Source organism: Colossoma macropomum, unplaced genomic scaffold, assembly GCF_904425465.1.
Source record: "Colossoma macropomum unplaced genomic scaffold, Colossoma_macropomum, whole genome shotgun sequence".
Lineage (NCBI taxonomy): Eukaryota > Metazoa > Chordata > Actinopteri > Characiformes > Serrasalmidae > Colossoma > Colossoma macropomum.
In genome coordinates, this window is record NW_023494793.1 from 25,779,825 (window position 1) to 25,793,984 (window position 14,160).

A 14,160-nucleotide genomic window follows, 5' to 3' on the forward strand; every position below is an offset into this window, starting at 1 on the left:
AACATTCAGCTGAAAGCTGTGCTTTTGCTGTAGCTGATGCAAGCAAGTACTCAGACACTGACATTAGCCACGTTTGCAGCCTAATAATCTGTTAATAATCCAACTAATAGCTTAATCGGAAAAGAGTATGTCCATGTATATACCTCAATCGGAAAGACTAGTCCGATTGAGGCCATTCGGTATACAATTTCTATCTGACTGAACGAGGTGGGTAATCCTGTAAATTATCCGTTAAATAGAAGAATAATCATGATTACATTCCCAATTGGAAAGTTTATGTACGTTCTGCGCATGTGCGTTCGTGTCATAGCGAAATCTTATAACATTCAACATGGCGGGAGCAGAAACTGGTCTGCAGAGGAGACGGAGTTTATGCTTTGAACTTTAAAAGACGGTGGTGGGACGGGTGTCCAGCTCATGTGTCTCAGAACACAACGTCTTCCTCTCGCCCTTCTTTAATAAGTACATGTGAAATACGTTTTCCTGAGTCTGACATCATTTTAAAGTAATTAAGAACACAAGCATTGCCCACTGCTGCTCATCTCACTCCGACTGGACTCACGCTTGTTGTCATGGTAACGTCTACACTAAGCGGTACCCTACGCATTAGCGTAAATTTGGATCGGACTATGTAAATGGAGATGTAAACGGCGATTTTCCATCAGATTGAGTGAACATATAAACACCTCAGTCTTAATCAATAATCGGAACATATTCAATCAGACAGGCAAAAATCTTGTGTGTAAACACAGCCATTGGCTAGTAGCTGCTGTGGAATGTCTGCACGCTCAGTAAATGCGTCACTGAGGAGCTCAAAATACTAATGCAAGCTTGACAACCCAGTGAGCTTCTTATTTGATGTAGTGACCAGGTCATAATGTTTTGACGGTAAAGACACCCGTCACTTATCTGTAGTGGGCTTTGTTTTTATTTTGTCCATCCAAACCTGGTGATCAGGTTTGATCAACCCAGCAAACATCCAAACTGCGCTCCATCTCTATTACTTTGATTTGACAATCTTTTGAGTGATAAAAGGTATGTCCACATACACAACAGCTATTAGCAGACACAAACCCAGAAAAGTGTCTCTAACAGCGGCTCTAAATGCTATTACGGTTAGCTATTGCAGCAAGTATATGTAGACTAAACGGCTCTAATTTGTAATCATCAAAATTTCAGGGTATTCTAAAAGCAGTGGTCAGTAACGATTTCTTCAGAATTAATTTTTGTGAACTACTAACATTAATGGCTCATAAACAGTTTTGATGTTGCTAAGGACAAATCTAATAACACTTGGAAGAGCTACATTGGTGTCAGAGTTGGATATGACTGGCTTACAAACAATTAAGTCTGATTCAATTGGTCAAGCTCAGTGTTTTTTTTCCTCAATTTCAAATTGCAGAGGACTGTTTATGTTTATGTTACAGAAAGTTAGAGAGGCCGGTGTGTTTCCGCATCATCCACTGAGAAGAAAATAATGAACCTTGTGCAGATGGAGTCTGCCCCTTGTCTAATTAAACTGTTAGCTCTAGCATTAGCTCATACTGATTTAACCTACAGTGGCTAAAAGGTGTCACTTTGCTTTTAAATGACAGACGCAGTTTAATTTTTTTATTAAAAAACAATGCTGCTGAATTCATTAGTAAAAGTAAGTGTATTTCCAGTGGAAATTTACATAAGGATTTTCCCTCAAATACAAACAAGTTTACTATACAAAACTGTCATTAGAAAACAAACTTAAGCCTAACATGGGCCTGATGTGAAAAATGGCCCTGAACCCAGCCTGAAACGTGATATTCCGTCAGGCTCCGTTGAGCTTGGGGTGGGTAGCAGACCTCTAGCGTCGAGCTGGGCATTCCCGAGAACACACACAAACCGCCTGTCTTATGAGATTTCACTTGACCTCTGACCTGCACGTCTCATTGGCCTTGTTTGCTCTCTCGTGTCTGTATGTCGGGCTAAGTACACGAGTTTGGAATTCCTCTCAGGCGTTCCCTCTTTTGTCCGCCACTGCTTTCTCATACTCTCTCGCTCTCTCTCACACTCTCTCTCTGGCCTCTGGTTAACTGTATCAGTGTCTGCCCAGGTCATTAGCAGGCTGGTGGGTATTAGAGTCAGCAAGGTTAAATATAGCTGTTTTTCTTTCCCTAATAAGCATAAACAATGGAAAAGAGGCACTGACACACACACAGTCGGAAAGGCCTTGATATCACTGCACTGCTGAAGCTGGCGTGGCTTTGATTAGCTCTTATTTTGATGGTGAAATTATCTTTCGAGTCAAAACAGCAGCAACTCCACCAGCGCCTGCTTCCAGCTGCTCAGGCAGACAGGGCTGCGAATCAGAGGAGGCAGGATAAAGGCAGCGAGATAAACGGGGGAGATAAAAACCCCGGAGTGGTTTACTGTAGCACTGGGTGTGTGCTGTCCTCCATGTCACTAAAACATGATGGGACAAGTTGATAGGGTTCACGTGTATGTGTATGTGTGCAGTGTATTCCAGCTTGATGGGGGTCCGTTTCTGTGGGCTTTAAAAGCACTGGCAGTAGTGCTTCTCACAGGGGAGCGTGGGTAGTGTAGTTTCTTGTTCTGCTGCTGGTACCGCTGCCCACATTAACCTCATGAGGGTATTCAGAGCTCGTCTCATGCTAATTAGCAGGATACCTATAAGGGTTGTTGCCCAACATAACAACAAAAAAGTCTAGCAGTTTGTCAAATGTCTGCAGTAGGACTGCCATGGTAAGTCGATTAAACTTGATTTTAAATTAAATTAAGGCTTTTTAAAAGTTGTCTTTGTATCTTTTTCCAGTATTCAGTATTTGCATGCAGGGTTTGCTATCGTAAGTCTTAAGTCTTCATTTTTTTTCAAGAAACCCCTGATTACTCAATTTATCATCAAAATAATCAGAAGATTCTTGAATTATTAATATATTCTATAGAGAATAAGACTACTTTTAAATGTTTAATACAATATATTTACTAATATGTGTTTATCAGCGATGCTAAACTAGGCCTCACAAAAGGTCTACTGTGATAATGAAGTGGGATTTCTGACACCATATCTCCACCATATCCCAGGTTCTGGACACCAGTATCCCTCACTTCCCCTACTTGGAAACTTGAAATCTAATCCCACTATTGACCAACGAATTCATTTTTAAATAAATTTGGCTGATGTAAGAAAACCTCCATATTTTTGCTGTTGCAAGAGTTTTCTTTTACTTGTTGTCATTTCATACAGTGAATGTGTCTTGTGGTGTAGTTTAACCCCTCAAATGGCCATTGGCAGGCCCAAAGTTTTTTACACACTTCTATAACCTAAGAATAGTGCAACCAGTTTGCATTGAAGTCCCTGTGGTTACTGAATAATAAAGATGTGAAAATCCCATGATTTTAAAGAATTAAGCAAAAGATCATTATTAATGAAACTAAACTCACAGTAACGGGCAGCTCTCCTGTCCTGGAACTCAGTGTTCTGTTGATGGTGCAGTAGATCATCTGTTCATTATTGAAGGTGATGTCACAGAGATCAGAGCCAATCATGACGGAGTATTCCTCCTCTGTTAAATCCAACTGGCTTGGCCCTTTCTATCAGAGGCAAAACAAAGGAAAAACACTGGGTTAAAATGACAGTTTGACTACAAATGTTACTGTGGTTAATAAAGATGAAAAAATATGCAGAAATATGGAAAAGTTTGAATACCTATGGTCAAATGACTTGTTCTCTTTGTCCCTCTACAGGGAACAAACTTAGTGGACAATTTCTATTTATTTACTGAATTTAACATATTGGAAAAAAATAAAACATAAAACACAATATTATCTTTTGCACAGGCCACATTTTGTGTTTAATTCCTCCAACAGTCAGCAAATAAACAGTAACTGTGCAAGTAAGTGTGTTCCCCGAAGAGGATCTGTACTTATTACTGTATTACTGTATGGTGACACTCTTATATAAACTCAATGACCACTTTATTAAAAACCTTTGCTGTGTACTTACACTCACTGCCCACTTTATGAGCTCCATCTACCTTACAGATTCACAGCATAGACTTACAATTACAGCCCAGCTGTTTTCATGCACAATTTGCCAGCTATTGTTTTCCTCGTTCATCACTGGTCAGTTTTGGGCTTTAGGATGGCCAACACAAACTGTCTATGTACACATATCAAAGCACAAAATAACAAGAATATTCACAGAACATTTTGTTTGTGTGTTTGTGTCTGTATACATAACAGATGTTCTGTCTGGCTCCCTCAAGCAATGTGTATGTGTGTGTGTGTGTGGACAGGGCAGCGTCTGAAAAGGAAGAGTTTTCGGAAGCTCTGATTAAACTCTAGGAGCTGTGTGCCATTCCCTTCACCAACCACCCAACAACAAACACTTCCTCACGCACACACAAACACCTCCCATATCACTCAACAAAATACTTCTGATTCTATGCCTTTACTTTTCACTCTGAAGACATAACGTGCATGTACGAAAGCGCACACACACACACACACACACACACACACACACACAAACACGCATTATTTACATCCACCGAGTCATCACAAACACATATTTACATCCTCTTTGTCAAAACAGGAATGCTTTAAATGACATCCACATTCCAGCAAAATCAAAACTGGAACCGAGTAAACAATTTCTTTCTCTCTCTCTCCCACACACACACAAACACTCTGAGCTTTTTACCACACGCACTTTGCTGGCGAAAGGAATTCTGCCTCAGCTTTCATTTTAATGTGGTAAGAGGACTGAAAACCAGTTGACTCAAAAGACATTTATAAAAGAAGCCAGTGGGTAGGTGCTTTACCCGTGTTTCAGTTCGACAAGTTTTCTGTTCTTTTGCATAGTACGGGGAAATTACTGTGTGGGGACTGACTGTTTGGTACAGATGTGGCAGATGGAGATTAGGTGGGAGAATCCCATAAAAGTCCCATTATGTGCACATTTCAGTCACATTAACTTGCATGTTCCACTGTCTATGTCATGTCATGTGACTCTGTGATATTGCATATACCCAACACTGTGTGTGTGTGTGTATATATATATATATATATATATATATATATATATATATATATTACTATTAGTTACAAGTTAGTTAGTTACTATTAGTTACAAGTGATTTTAGAGCATTTGTAAATATAAAATATTTTTATACAAAAGTTTTAGATACCCAAGAAAATTAGATTTGGAAAGCTCTTCATTTGGTCAGTAATAAGTAATATAAGTAATTATTTTATGTATGACAATGTATTCATTTAACCATTCGTAATACCTGAATTGGCTAATCAATACTTCATTATGTTAAATCAAGTAGGCTTGACAGAATTTAACAAATGCAATAGATGGGAAAAATCTGGAACCAAACTAGCTCAAATTCTACTGAGCTAATACTCATTTTCTTTATTTTTATGGCATTTCTGTTTATATGCATTGATTCTAATAGCTTTAGATAATGTGCTTAGTTGGACACTGTGCAAAAGTCTTAAGCCACGGTCACATCAGACGTGAGTAAAATGTGTCTGGAAAAAAGCCATTAGTCACTCGAACAGCAAAGGACAGCAAAGGAATGCATGTAGCAATTCCAGTACTTCCAGTAGAGGTTAATTTTGCTTCATGTCGAGTTCATCTAGGTGAACTTTAACCCCACAAATTTTCTCAGCCAACTTAATGTTGCTTGTCAGAAAAAAAAAATAGTTAACCAGCTAATGTTAGCCATATACCAAACTACTTTCCCCAAAAACAACCTCTCATCAAGACGCCTATACTGACTCGATTGTTGCTCCACCCCTGCAAAAAAGGGTATCAGGTGTGACCGCAGCTTTAGGCTGTTAGAAAAACAGATTTTGTTCCTGACTTTTCGGTGCACTTCAGCCATTGCATGGATTTGTTAAATTCCAATAGCATCTGATTTTATTAAAAGAAGGACTGATTAACTGAAGAACATTCTGTATGGTAATAATCCACTAGGCTTCCTCAAAGGAGAGCTCAAATTCGCACACATAAAATGATAATGTATTGTTTATTTGTTTGTGTTTATTCTAATGGCACTCAGTATTTATTTTTTCAGTTTGATATATAAAGCGCTTCCTCAGATGCCGAAACCTTTTGCACAGTACTGTACACATGCAGCCTCTCAGCTAAGAACACCTGTTTTAGTGATCAGTGGAGAACAGTTAAATAGCCTTTTCTGTCTGGCTGAATGAATGAATGCATCCTCTCTGGCTCACACCTCAGATGCACCTCCGCTGGAATCCACCCTCTACTTCATCCTTCCTTATCCCCCCATTCTTTCTGCAGGAAATAACCAGCCCGACCCCTGTTAGGGACTTCCTCTCAGACCTCCTCAAGACACTTGACGCGCCCGACCACACGGATCCACACGTCTCTGCAGCTTCCTGATCAGCGAGTGTGTGCGTGTGTGCCAAACTTGTGTGTCTGCAGGGGTAAGCAGTTTCTGTGGGGATCCAGGGGTGCCCTTTTATGTTGTTATTGCAGACGTGAGGAACATGTGTGTGTCAGACACAAGCAGACACACACACACACACACACAAAGCATCTTATGTCAGCTGAAAAGAGGAGGTCATAATGAGCTGGCTGGCTGCTTTAAGCAGGAGATGGTGTTTGGCATAAGAAACCTCTTTAATGTAGGTGTGGGTAAGGTTGGGCGATATGGCAAAAATGTCTTAATGCGATACTTGAAGATGATACTTTTCATGATATGTACAATGTATTATTAGTGCCACATTTAAAAACAGCCATCAATAGCTCTGGTACAAAGAGTCTCATTAACATTTCATATACTGCACTACAGCAAATACAGTTAAACAGAACTAATTATGCTCTCTTTGTAACAAAACATGCACACACACACACACACACATACACACACACATACACACACACACACACACACACGTAATCACTCACACATATACACACACCACGCACACAGGCTCTAGATGACGAGTGTCTTCAGAATGTGGCATACAGTTTAAACTCACATTGATGACGAGTAAGAGAGGTTCACCAGGATGGTGCTTGATGAGTTTCTCTTTGCTGGCTGTGTAAAACTGAGGGTCCTCCACATACTCGAACAGGAAGAGACCTGCATGAGTCCCCTCCTCTTCCTCCAGGTCCAGCCCAGTGGAGGCGTGGCTTTCCCCTCTGTACAAAATCCCATTCAGGTAGAACTGAGCTGTGACTTGCTGTGATTGGCTGGCAGCAGGTGAGGGGCACTCAAGGAGATTAGGTGACTGGATTCTGCATTTCTGCCAATCAGAAATCACATACAAGTCACACTGGGTAACTAATTAAAGATACAAACAATCTCATCCTCCTTTCTAAAAATAACAATCTCTATAATATTATGGGTTTTTTTGGAGAGTAGATAGATCCAGTACAGTATATAGCCATCAACCACTTTATAGTTACAGACTGTGACTCATCTGTTGCTACATATTTTGTCACATTTCATTTCATTGTTGTTCAGTTACAGACCACAGGACTCCTGTTAGTCACATATTATTTGGGTGGTGGACCAGTGTATTAGGTGATATCCAGCCAGGAGTTTCACCAGATGGGCTACAGCAAAATACACCCGCAAGGTGCAGCCACAAAGATGTTTCCAATAAAGTGGCCAGTAAGCAAAGAGATCAGGTTTTAAACAAATTATCTATGTTTTGCTTCGAGGAAGGAAAAAATTGTATTTGCCAAAGCACTTACCGACTTACCAACACCCAGCACCTCCATTTCGGCTTTCTGGACCAGATCAAAACTTTGACCAGTCACAGAGATGATGCGCCCACCACTGAAACAAAAACAAACCCATTTGGTCACCGATGGGGGCTTCACTCGTTTGTTTTCGCAGACTATATCAAAGTGGTATGTGTGTATCTTACCTCAGATAACTTTTTTTTGGTTTGATGTCGCTGATGGTGGGATTATTTTTGTAAGAGAACATACTGCTGAGATGTTTCTCACACGGCTTCCCATCATACTCCACACACACCGACACGTCCTCGGCATGATCGGGCACAGCCGGGGGCATCCAACACTCGATGATGTCACCAGACAGCCTGTAAAACAAAGGAAGAAAAGTAGAGACGATGATGTCATGGTTATAGAGCAGATACCAGTATTATGAGAGACAGCTGCAACTGGACTACAAGACATCCTGCATAGAGGCAGATTTAGTGTTTGTGGGGCTCTAGGCAAAAAAATAGGAATGGAGCCCACTGTATGCACATTTGTAAATTAGTTGAGGCTCTGGGCTTCTGAGTGGCCATGTACACCACAAAAAAAATAATCCTGGCAAGGGAAATCATCTAAAATCAAGTCAATATATATCTAACATTTCCCATTTTGAGATTGTTGCAAGAGTATTATAAGATTATTTAACTTATTACTAGACTTTTTTTTTACATGTTTTAAGAAATAAGCAACATTATTTGACAACACAGTGAGATCACTACAACTTTACAGCAGAAGGAAAAAAATCTACTTTACTTTTAATGTAAGTCAATGGAACCAGACTTTTCTCCAAGTCATTTTGGGCCATTTATTTTGGTTCGTTCATCATAAAATTTACAGACACTGTAAAGGGCAACAGGCATTTTCAAAGTACATCTAAAACTGAGAAATGACAAAAATGGAGATAAGAGGTTTTGTTACAACAGCAGTGACTAGTAATTAAAATCTACAAGTCTGTAATTCTTTTTGCTCATTTTTATTTAATAGAATTATCAGACTTCATGTATTTAAACTCAATCATTTTGGTACTACTGTTATTGCAATCTTTAGCTTTAGTTGGAAACAAAAAGGTTAAAATATTAAAATGGAAAACTGTCCAATCAGACATCTTTCCACCATCATTTCTAGTTAGATTCCACCAAGATAGCTTTCCCATCAATTAGGACTTCAGGAGCTTCAGGACATGATACATAAACTTCCAACATAACTAGGAAACGACAGTGCAATCAACCAACCATGTTTTGATTGTCAAAGGGTGGGACCAAGTATGTAAGAAAAATGTCAGTCTTGGCCTTCTGGAAGATCTAGATAGGTTTGTTAGAAATGGAAAACAGGGATGGCTCTATGCAGGGCTCTTCACTGAGAGTCACGCTAAACCTGCTATACAGTACAATATCCAGTAGGTTCTTACACAAGCTGTAAATGTCAGTGTTCAATCTAGAACGGTAAAAAAATGTTTATGTGCACCAGTGTTAGCCTTATGCTATAGGGTACTATTAGAAATCCCATAGGGACGCTACTGGGAAATTAGCATTACCGTAGACTTATTTTTTCTACTTTTTGACAGAGTTTTGACATTTATTGCCCAGACTGAAAGCATAGCTCTAACAGTCGTGGGTCGTGACTGCTATAAACAAATGCAGAAGCACACACTCACTTGTCAATTTCGCAGTCCTGAGTGCTGTTAACCTTCACTTTAACCGCAGATCCAGTTTCCAGGGATGTCCCCGTGATGGTGAGTCGTGTTCCCCCAGCGATGGGGCCTTCTTTGGGTATCAGATCGATCAGCCTGGGGTCCTGCAGTGTGGAGGACAGAGCACAGTGAGCTTTACTCTTACCCTTTTCCCTCTTTTCACTCTTAAATCTTATTTATGTCATTTAGTTGTTACCTTTAAGACGTATCATTCGGTAAATAATACAAATTATTCAGTAACTACTACAAAACTAGCATGTAAGTTAGTGTAGTTAGTAGAATGAGAAACTGAATTGTAGGCCCACATATGGGCCACTTAGAGTTTGAGGAATATTCTTGTGTTTTCTATCGTTTATGTTTGATTTATTAACTGCTGCATCTGTAGTATATGATCAATTACCACAGACAATACTTTCTGTGGTAAAACTGCTGAAGCATCCGCTCATTGTTTTCTTTTATAAAAGTGCTTCTATAAATGGTTTTCTCTACTCTTTTTCTAAGAACAGGCAATTGCATCAAAACTGTCCACGGTAGTCGATCAGATGCGCAGATGAGCAGACAGACATTAGATTGAACACCAGTATGTTTCTGTACACGGCAATATCACCACTAGTCCACATGCTGCTGTGAGACTTCTTACACGTACAGGAAAGAGGGATATCTCTCTACAGGCTACCTGAATCCTTTAGAACTGACGGATTCTTCTTTCTCATTCTTTGCACGTTATCCCCTCTTTCTCTCTCCCTCTTCCTTGGTTCTCTCTTTTCCCAACTCACATTACTTGTCAATGACCTTATTCTCCTTTTTCAAAAATACTGTAATTACTAGTTGCCAGTGTAAACATGTAATTTATTTATGAATCGTCAGGATGTGGCAGTAAAATAACAAATCACTGACATGACATTCATTCTGCCCGTACGTGCTTGTCTGTGCTTAGGTTGCCCGCTATTCACCATCAGTTAAAACTCACAAAATGATTCATTTTCATTTTCTCCAGTCTGCAATCAAACCTTATTGGTGGCTGTGATGGATTTTGAAAGTAGTCCAGAAAAGCACAGGACTTTTCACCTGTGACTGCATTTTTAAACTAGCCCAATTTGGTGGAAATGTTGCAACCTGGCATAGAGTTGCAGAGCTAATAGATGGCGAACAGTCCATTGTGGGAGAAAATGGGAGAGAGTGAAATTATACTCTAATGATGAAAACAAAATGATAATAATAAAGAGACTTATACAGAAGACCTGTTACATACGATGGGGTCAAAAATGTAAGACCACTAGTAAAAATGCTTCTATTTTGCATTCTTTGCAAAATTAATACAAAGCTTTTCATTACAAACAATATTTTTAGCATAACAAGTTGAGTGAGAAGTAGAATATTTGAAATTTTAATACGAATTTCAGAATTTCTTAGCATTTCTTATCTCTCCCTTTTGCTATAATGAACATGCACTCAAGCTGCCTCAAAGGTTTGTGCAAAAGCTTCTGTTGAGAAGACCAAATTTACCTGAGAGTTGTCTCAACACGAGCTTGAATGGAAGGAATAAGACTCAAACAAATCTCACCAAAGGCCCTAGCATGGCTACAAATTTGCTGAATTCTATTTGCTTAATTCTAAAATGGTCTGTTGTTTCCAGGTTTAAATGAAAAAAAGAAATCAGTAAGGTCTCAGACTTTGGGATGCCTGTTACAATCGCTTATATTATTAACACTTATTACTCGTGTTTAATATGTTGTATTTTATTTTTGATCATTGTTTTTGCTCTGTTTTCTAGGGGGATCCCATACTTGTGAAGATCCCCATTGGAAATTTACACTGAGTACATAATTTAAATACGGCACACTTGAAAAGGTAAATAAGGATTAATAAATGGTGCCACTGAACAGAGTATAATTGAATGTAAAAGTTGAATTAAATCAGACGTCACTAAGGCAGAAAGGTGAAGCAGAGGGGGATGTAAAAGAGCACTACAGAAAGAAATAAAGTAGAAAAATAGACAAAAAATCTGACATTTCTAATCAGATTTCATATGAAGTCACTACCGAGGAGGGTCCACATGGGAAAAAAGCCGCTCTGTGTGTGTGTGTGTGTGTTTGAGAGCTTGACTCTAATCAAATAAAGAGAGAATATATCTCCAGCAGTCTTGCTGGTCTGTGCTGTCGCTCAAAATCAACGTACCGTGGAGGTCTAACACCAAGAGTGCAGATGTACAAACACAGAAAGAACACACACACACGCACACGCACACACACACACACACACACACACACAGCAAACTCAGTAACAGGCATATTTTATAGCCCCATTTCAGACACACAAACATGAAGGACACACAACTAGCTGAATGACATCACTTCCTTTGTGCGTGTGTGTACATAAGTGCTTAAGGGAGTTCGTGTGGGGTCGAGAGTCGGGGCGGGGGGGCTGAAGGAGGGGGACTCTTTTGCTCTTGTGTTTCTGAGTTTCTGTCTGTGTGAATGTAGAAACTTAGATTAAGTTGAGGATGTAAAATATCTGGAACAGCACAGAGTTTGTGTGTAGAGGCAGTCGGGCAGATGTTTCCTGAGCTTAGTGAGAGCGTTAAGGATTTTGAGGAAGGACGTTTGAAGGCTTACATCCTCTTCTCTTCTGGGATAGATCCTTCCTTTCCCTTCTCTCTCCCTCAATCTTTCTCTGACTCTCCCTTTTGCTGTCTCTCTTTTCAGGATTTGCACCTTACTTGAGTATTTAGATTTGTCACAACTTTCACTTACTTCACTACTTATCTGAACCAAAAAAAATACTTTTAACTGTGTACACTCTTCCAGGGAGCCCTCGCTCCTCGCTGCATTTCATTTTTAAAGTTTGTACTGTGCTAAAGTCAGAGACCATACTTTGTTTATGTAGTTTCCAGTCAAAACGGTACGGAAGTCCAGAGGGACCATGAGCTGTTGCTGTAATTTTCTGGATTGTTATCTTGAGATAACAAGACAAGTAACTTGTTATTTCAAGATAACAATTTTGTTATCTTGATATAACAAGATAGGTAACTCATTATTTCAAGAAAACAATTTTATCTTGAGAAAAGATAAATAACTTGCTAACAAGTTATCTCGAGATAACAAAAGTTGCTATCCTAAGATAACGAGTTAATTATCTTGTGATCTCAAGATAACAAAATTGTTACCTTGAAATAACAAGTTACTTATCTTAAAATAACAAAAGTTGTTATCTGAAGATAATGAGTTAATTATCTCATGATCTCACAATAACAACTTTTGATCTCATGATCTTGAGATCATGAGATAATTAACTTATTATCTTCAGATAAGCAACTTGTTATTTCAAGATAACAATCCAAAAAATTATAACTATAACTATCTAACTAGCTGTTGCTATAATTTTCTGATTGTTATCTTGAGATAACAAGATAAATAACTTGTTATTTCAAAGTAACAATTTTGTTATCTTGATATTACAAGATACGTAACCCAATATTTCAAGATAACAATATTGTTATCTTGATATAGCAAAATAAGTAACTTGTTATCTTAGGATAGCAACTTTTGTTATCTCGAGATAATTTGTAGTTTCAAGATAACAATCCAGAAAATTATATGTACCTCATAGCCTCTCTGGACTTCCGTAAAAGGGTGATAAAGTAAGAGTTCTTCATGTTTCAGTGCCAGGAAAAAAGCAGAAAACTTTAACAGAAAACGACACAGAAGCCTCAACAACTGAATATAATGTAAACATTTTAGTATTTAGTGTGTCCACTTTTTTACAGCTTCCATTCTCTTCAAGAGTCTTGCTTTCAGTTCTTCAAAGAAATTCGCAGGGATATTTTTCCACACCTCCAAAGTTCAGTCTTAGAAACTGGTTGCATTTTCTGGTTCTCATGATCCAAGTAATCCCAAACACTTTCAGTGATGTTGAGGTCTAATCTGGCTCATTTCATATCCTAAAGGATTTTAATTTACAGTATTTAACCAGACACTTTTGACTTTTATTAAAGTAGCATCTAAATTTATGACTTCAAAATTTACCCCAGTACTATTCTAGTATATCTTTACTTCGACTTCTGGCATTTGGATGCTTTTCCACTGGACAAAAAGAAGTTGTTTATTTCTACTCAGATATATTAGACGCAGTATATTCACAGACACACACTCTATTCCTGCACATGCAGCAACCACGTTTAGTCGAGCACAAAATGACTCACTCTAACTGCTAACCCACATTTGAGATGTACAATGCCAGAGAAATCCCCTCTCTTCTCCCTTCTCTCCATTACCGAGGAACAAAATCTCAGTCCAAACTTGCAAACAGATGATCTATGACCAGACCTCGCTCAGCCTGCTCCAACCAAAGCCTGACTAAGGAGTCCAACTGACCTGAGATCAGCGTTCTTCATGTAGCAGGGCAGTCGTCCACATCATATTTTTTTAGCAGGCACAACTCCAACCTCAAACTTCTCTGGTGGTCAGGGGATTTTTAACTTTAACTGATATTGTATTTAATAGCCAATAATCCATCAGTTTTATTTAACATTGCATTTTGAGTACTTAGTAACGGTCTGTGAGTATTTGCCAGATGTTTTCACATACAATCAGTGAACATTTATGAGCAGAAATTGCTAATGTAAACCTATGTTAACAATCATTATCTGATACTAAGGTTACAGTAAAAAGTTACTGAAAAACTCCACTATGGTGATGTAAATTGC

The 14,160-nt window shown here is 38.8% G+C and overlaps 1 protein-coding gene across 1 annotated transcript in view; it reads right to left on the reverse strand.

Annotated features, from left to right (window-relative positions):
* Positions 1-14,160, reverse strand: part of plxnd1 (plexin D1) — a 104,459-nt gene that overhangs the window by 30,868 nt on the left and 59,431 nt on the right. The window contains exons 15-19 of the mRNA XM_036578945.1: positions 9,420-9,559; positions 7,912-8,088; positions 7,736-7,820; positions 7,015-7,281; positions 3,436-3,585 (exon numbers count right to left, since the gene is read on the reverse strand). Of these exons, the coding sequence (XP_036434838.1) occupies positions 3,436-3,585; positions 7,015-7,281; positions 7,736-7,820; positions 7,912-8,088; positions 9,420-9,559 (819 nt within the window). The remainder of the gene's footprint in view (positions 1-3,435; positions 3,586-7,014; positions 7,282-7,735; positions 7,821-7,911; positions 8,089-9,419; positions 9,560-14,160) is intronic.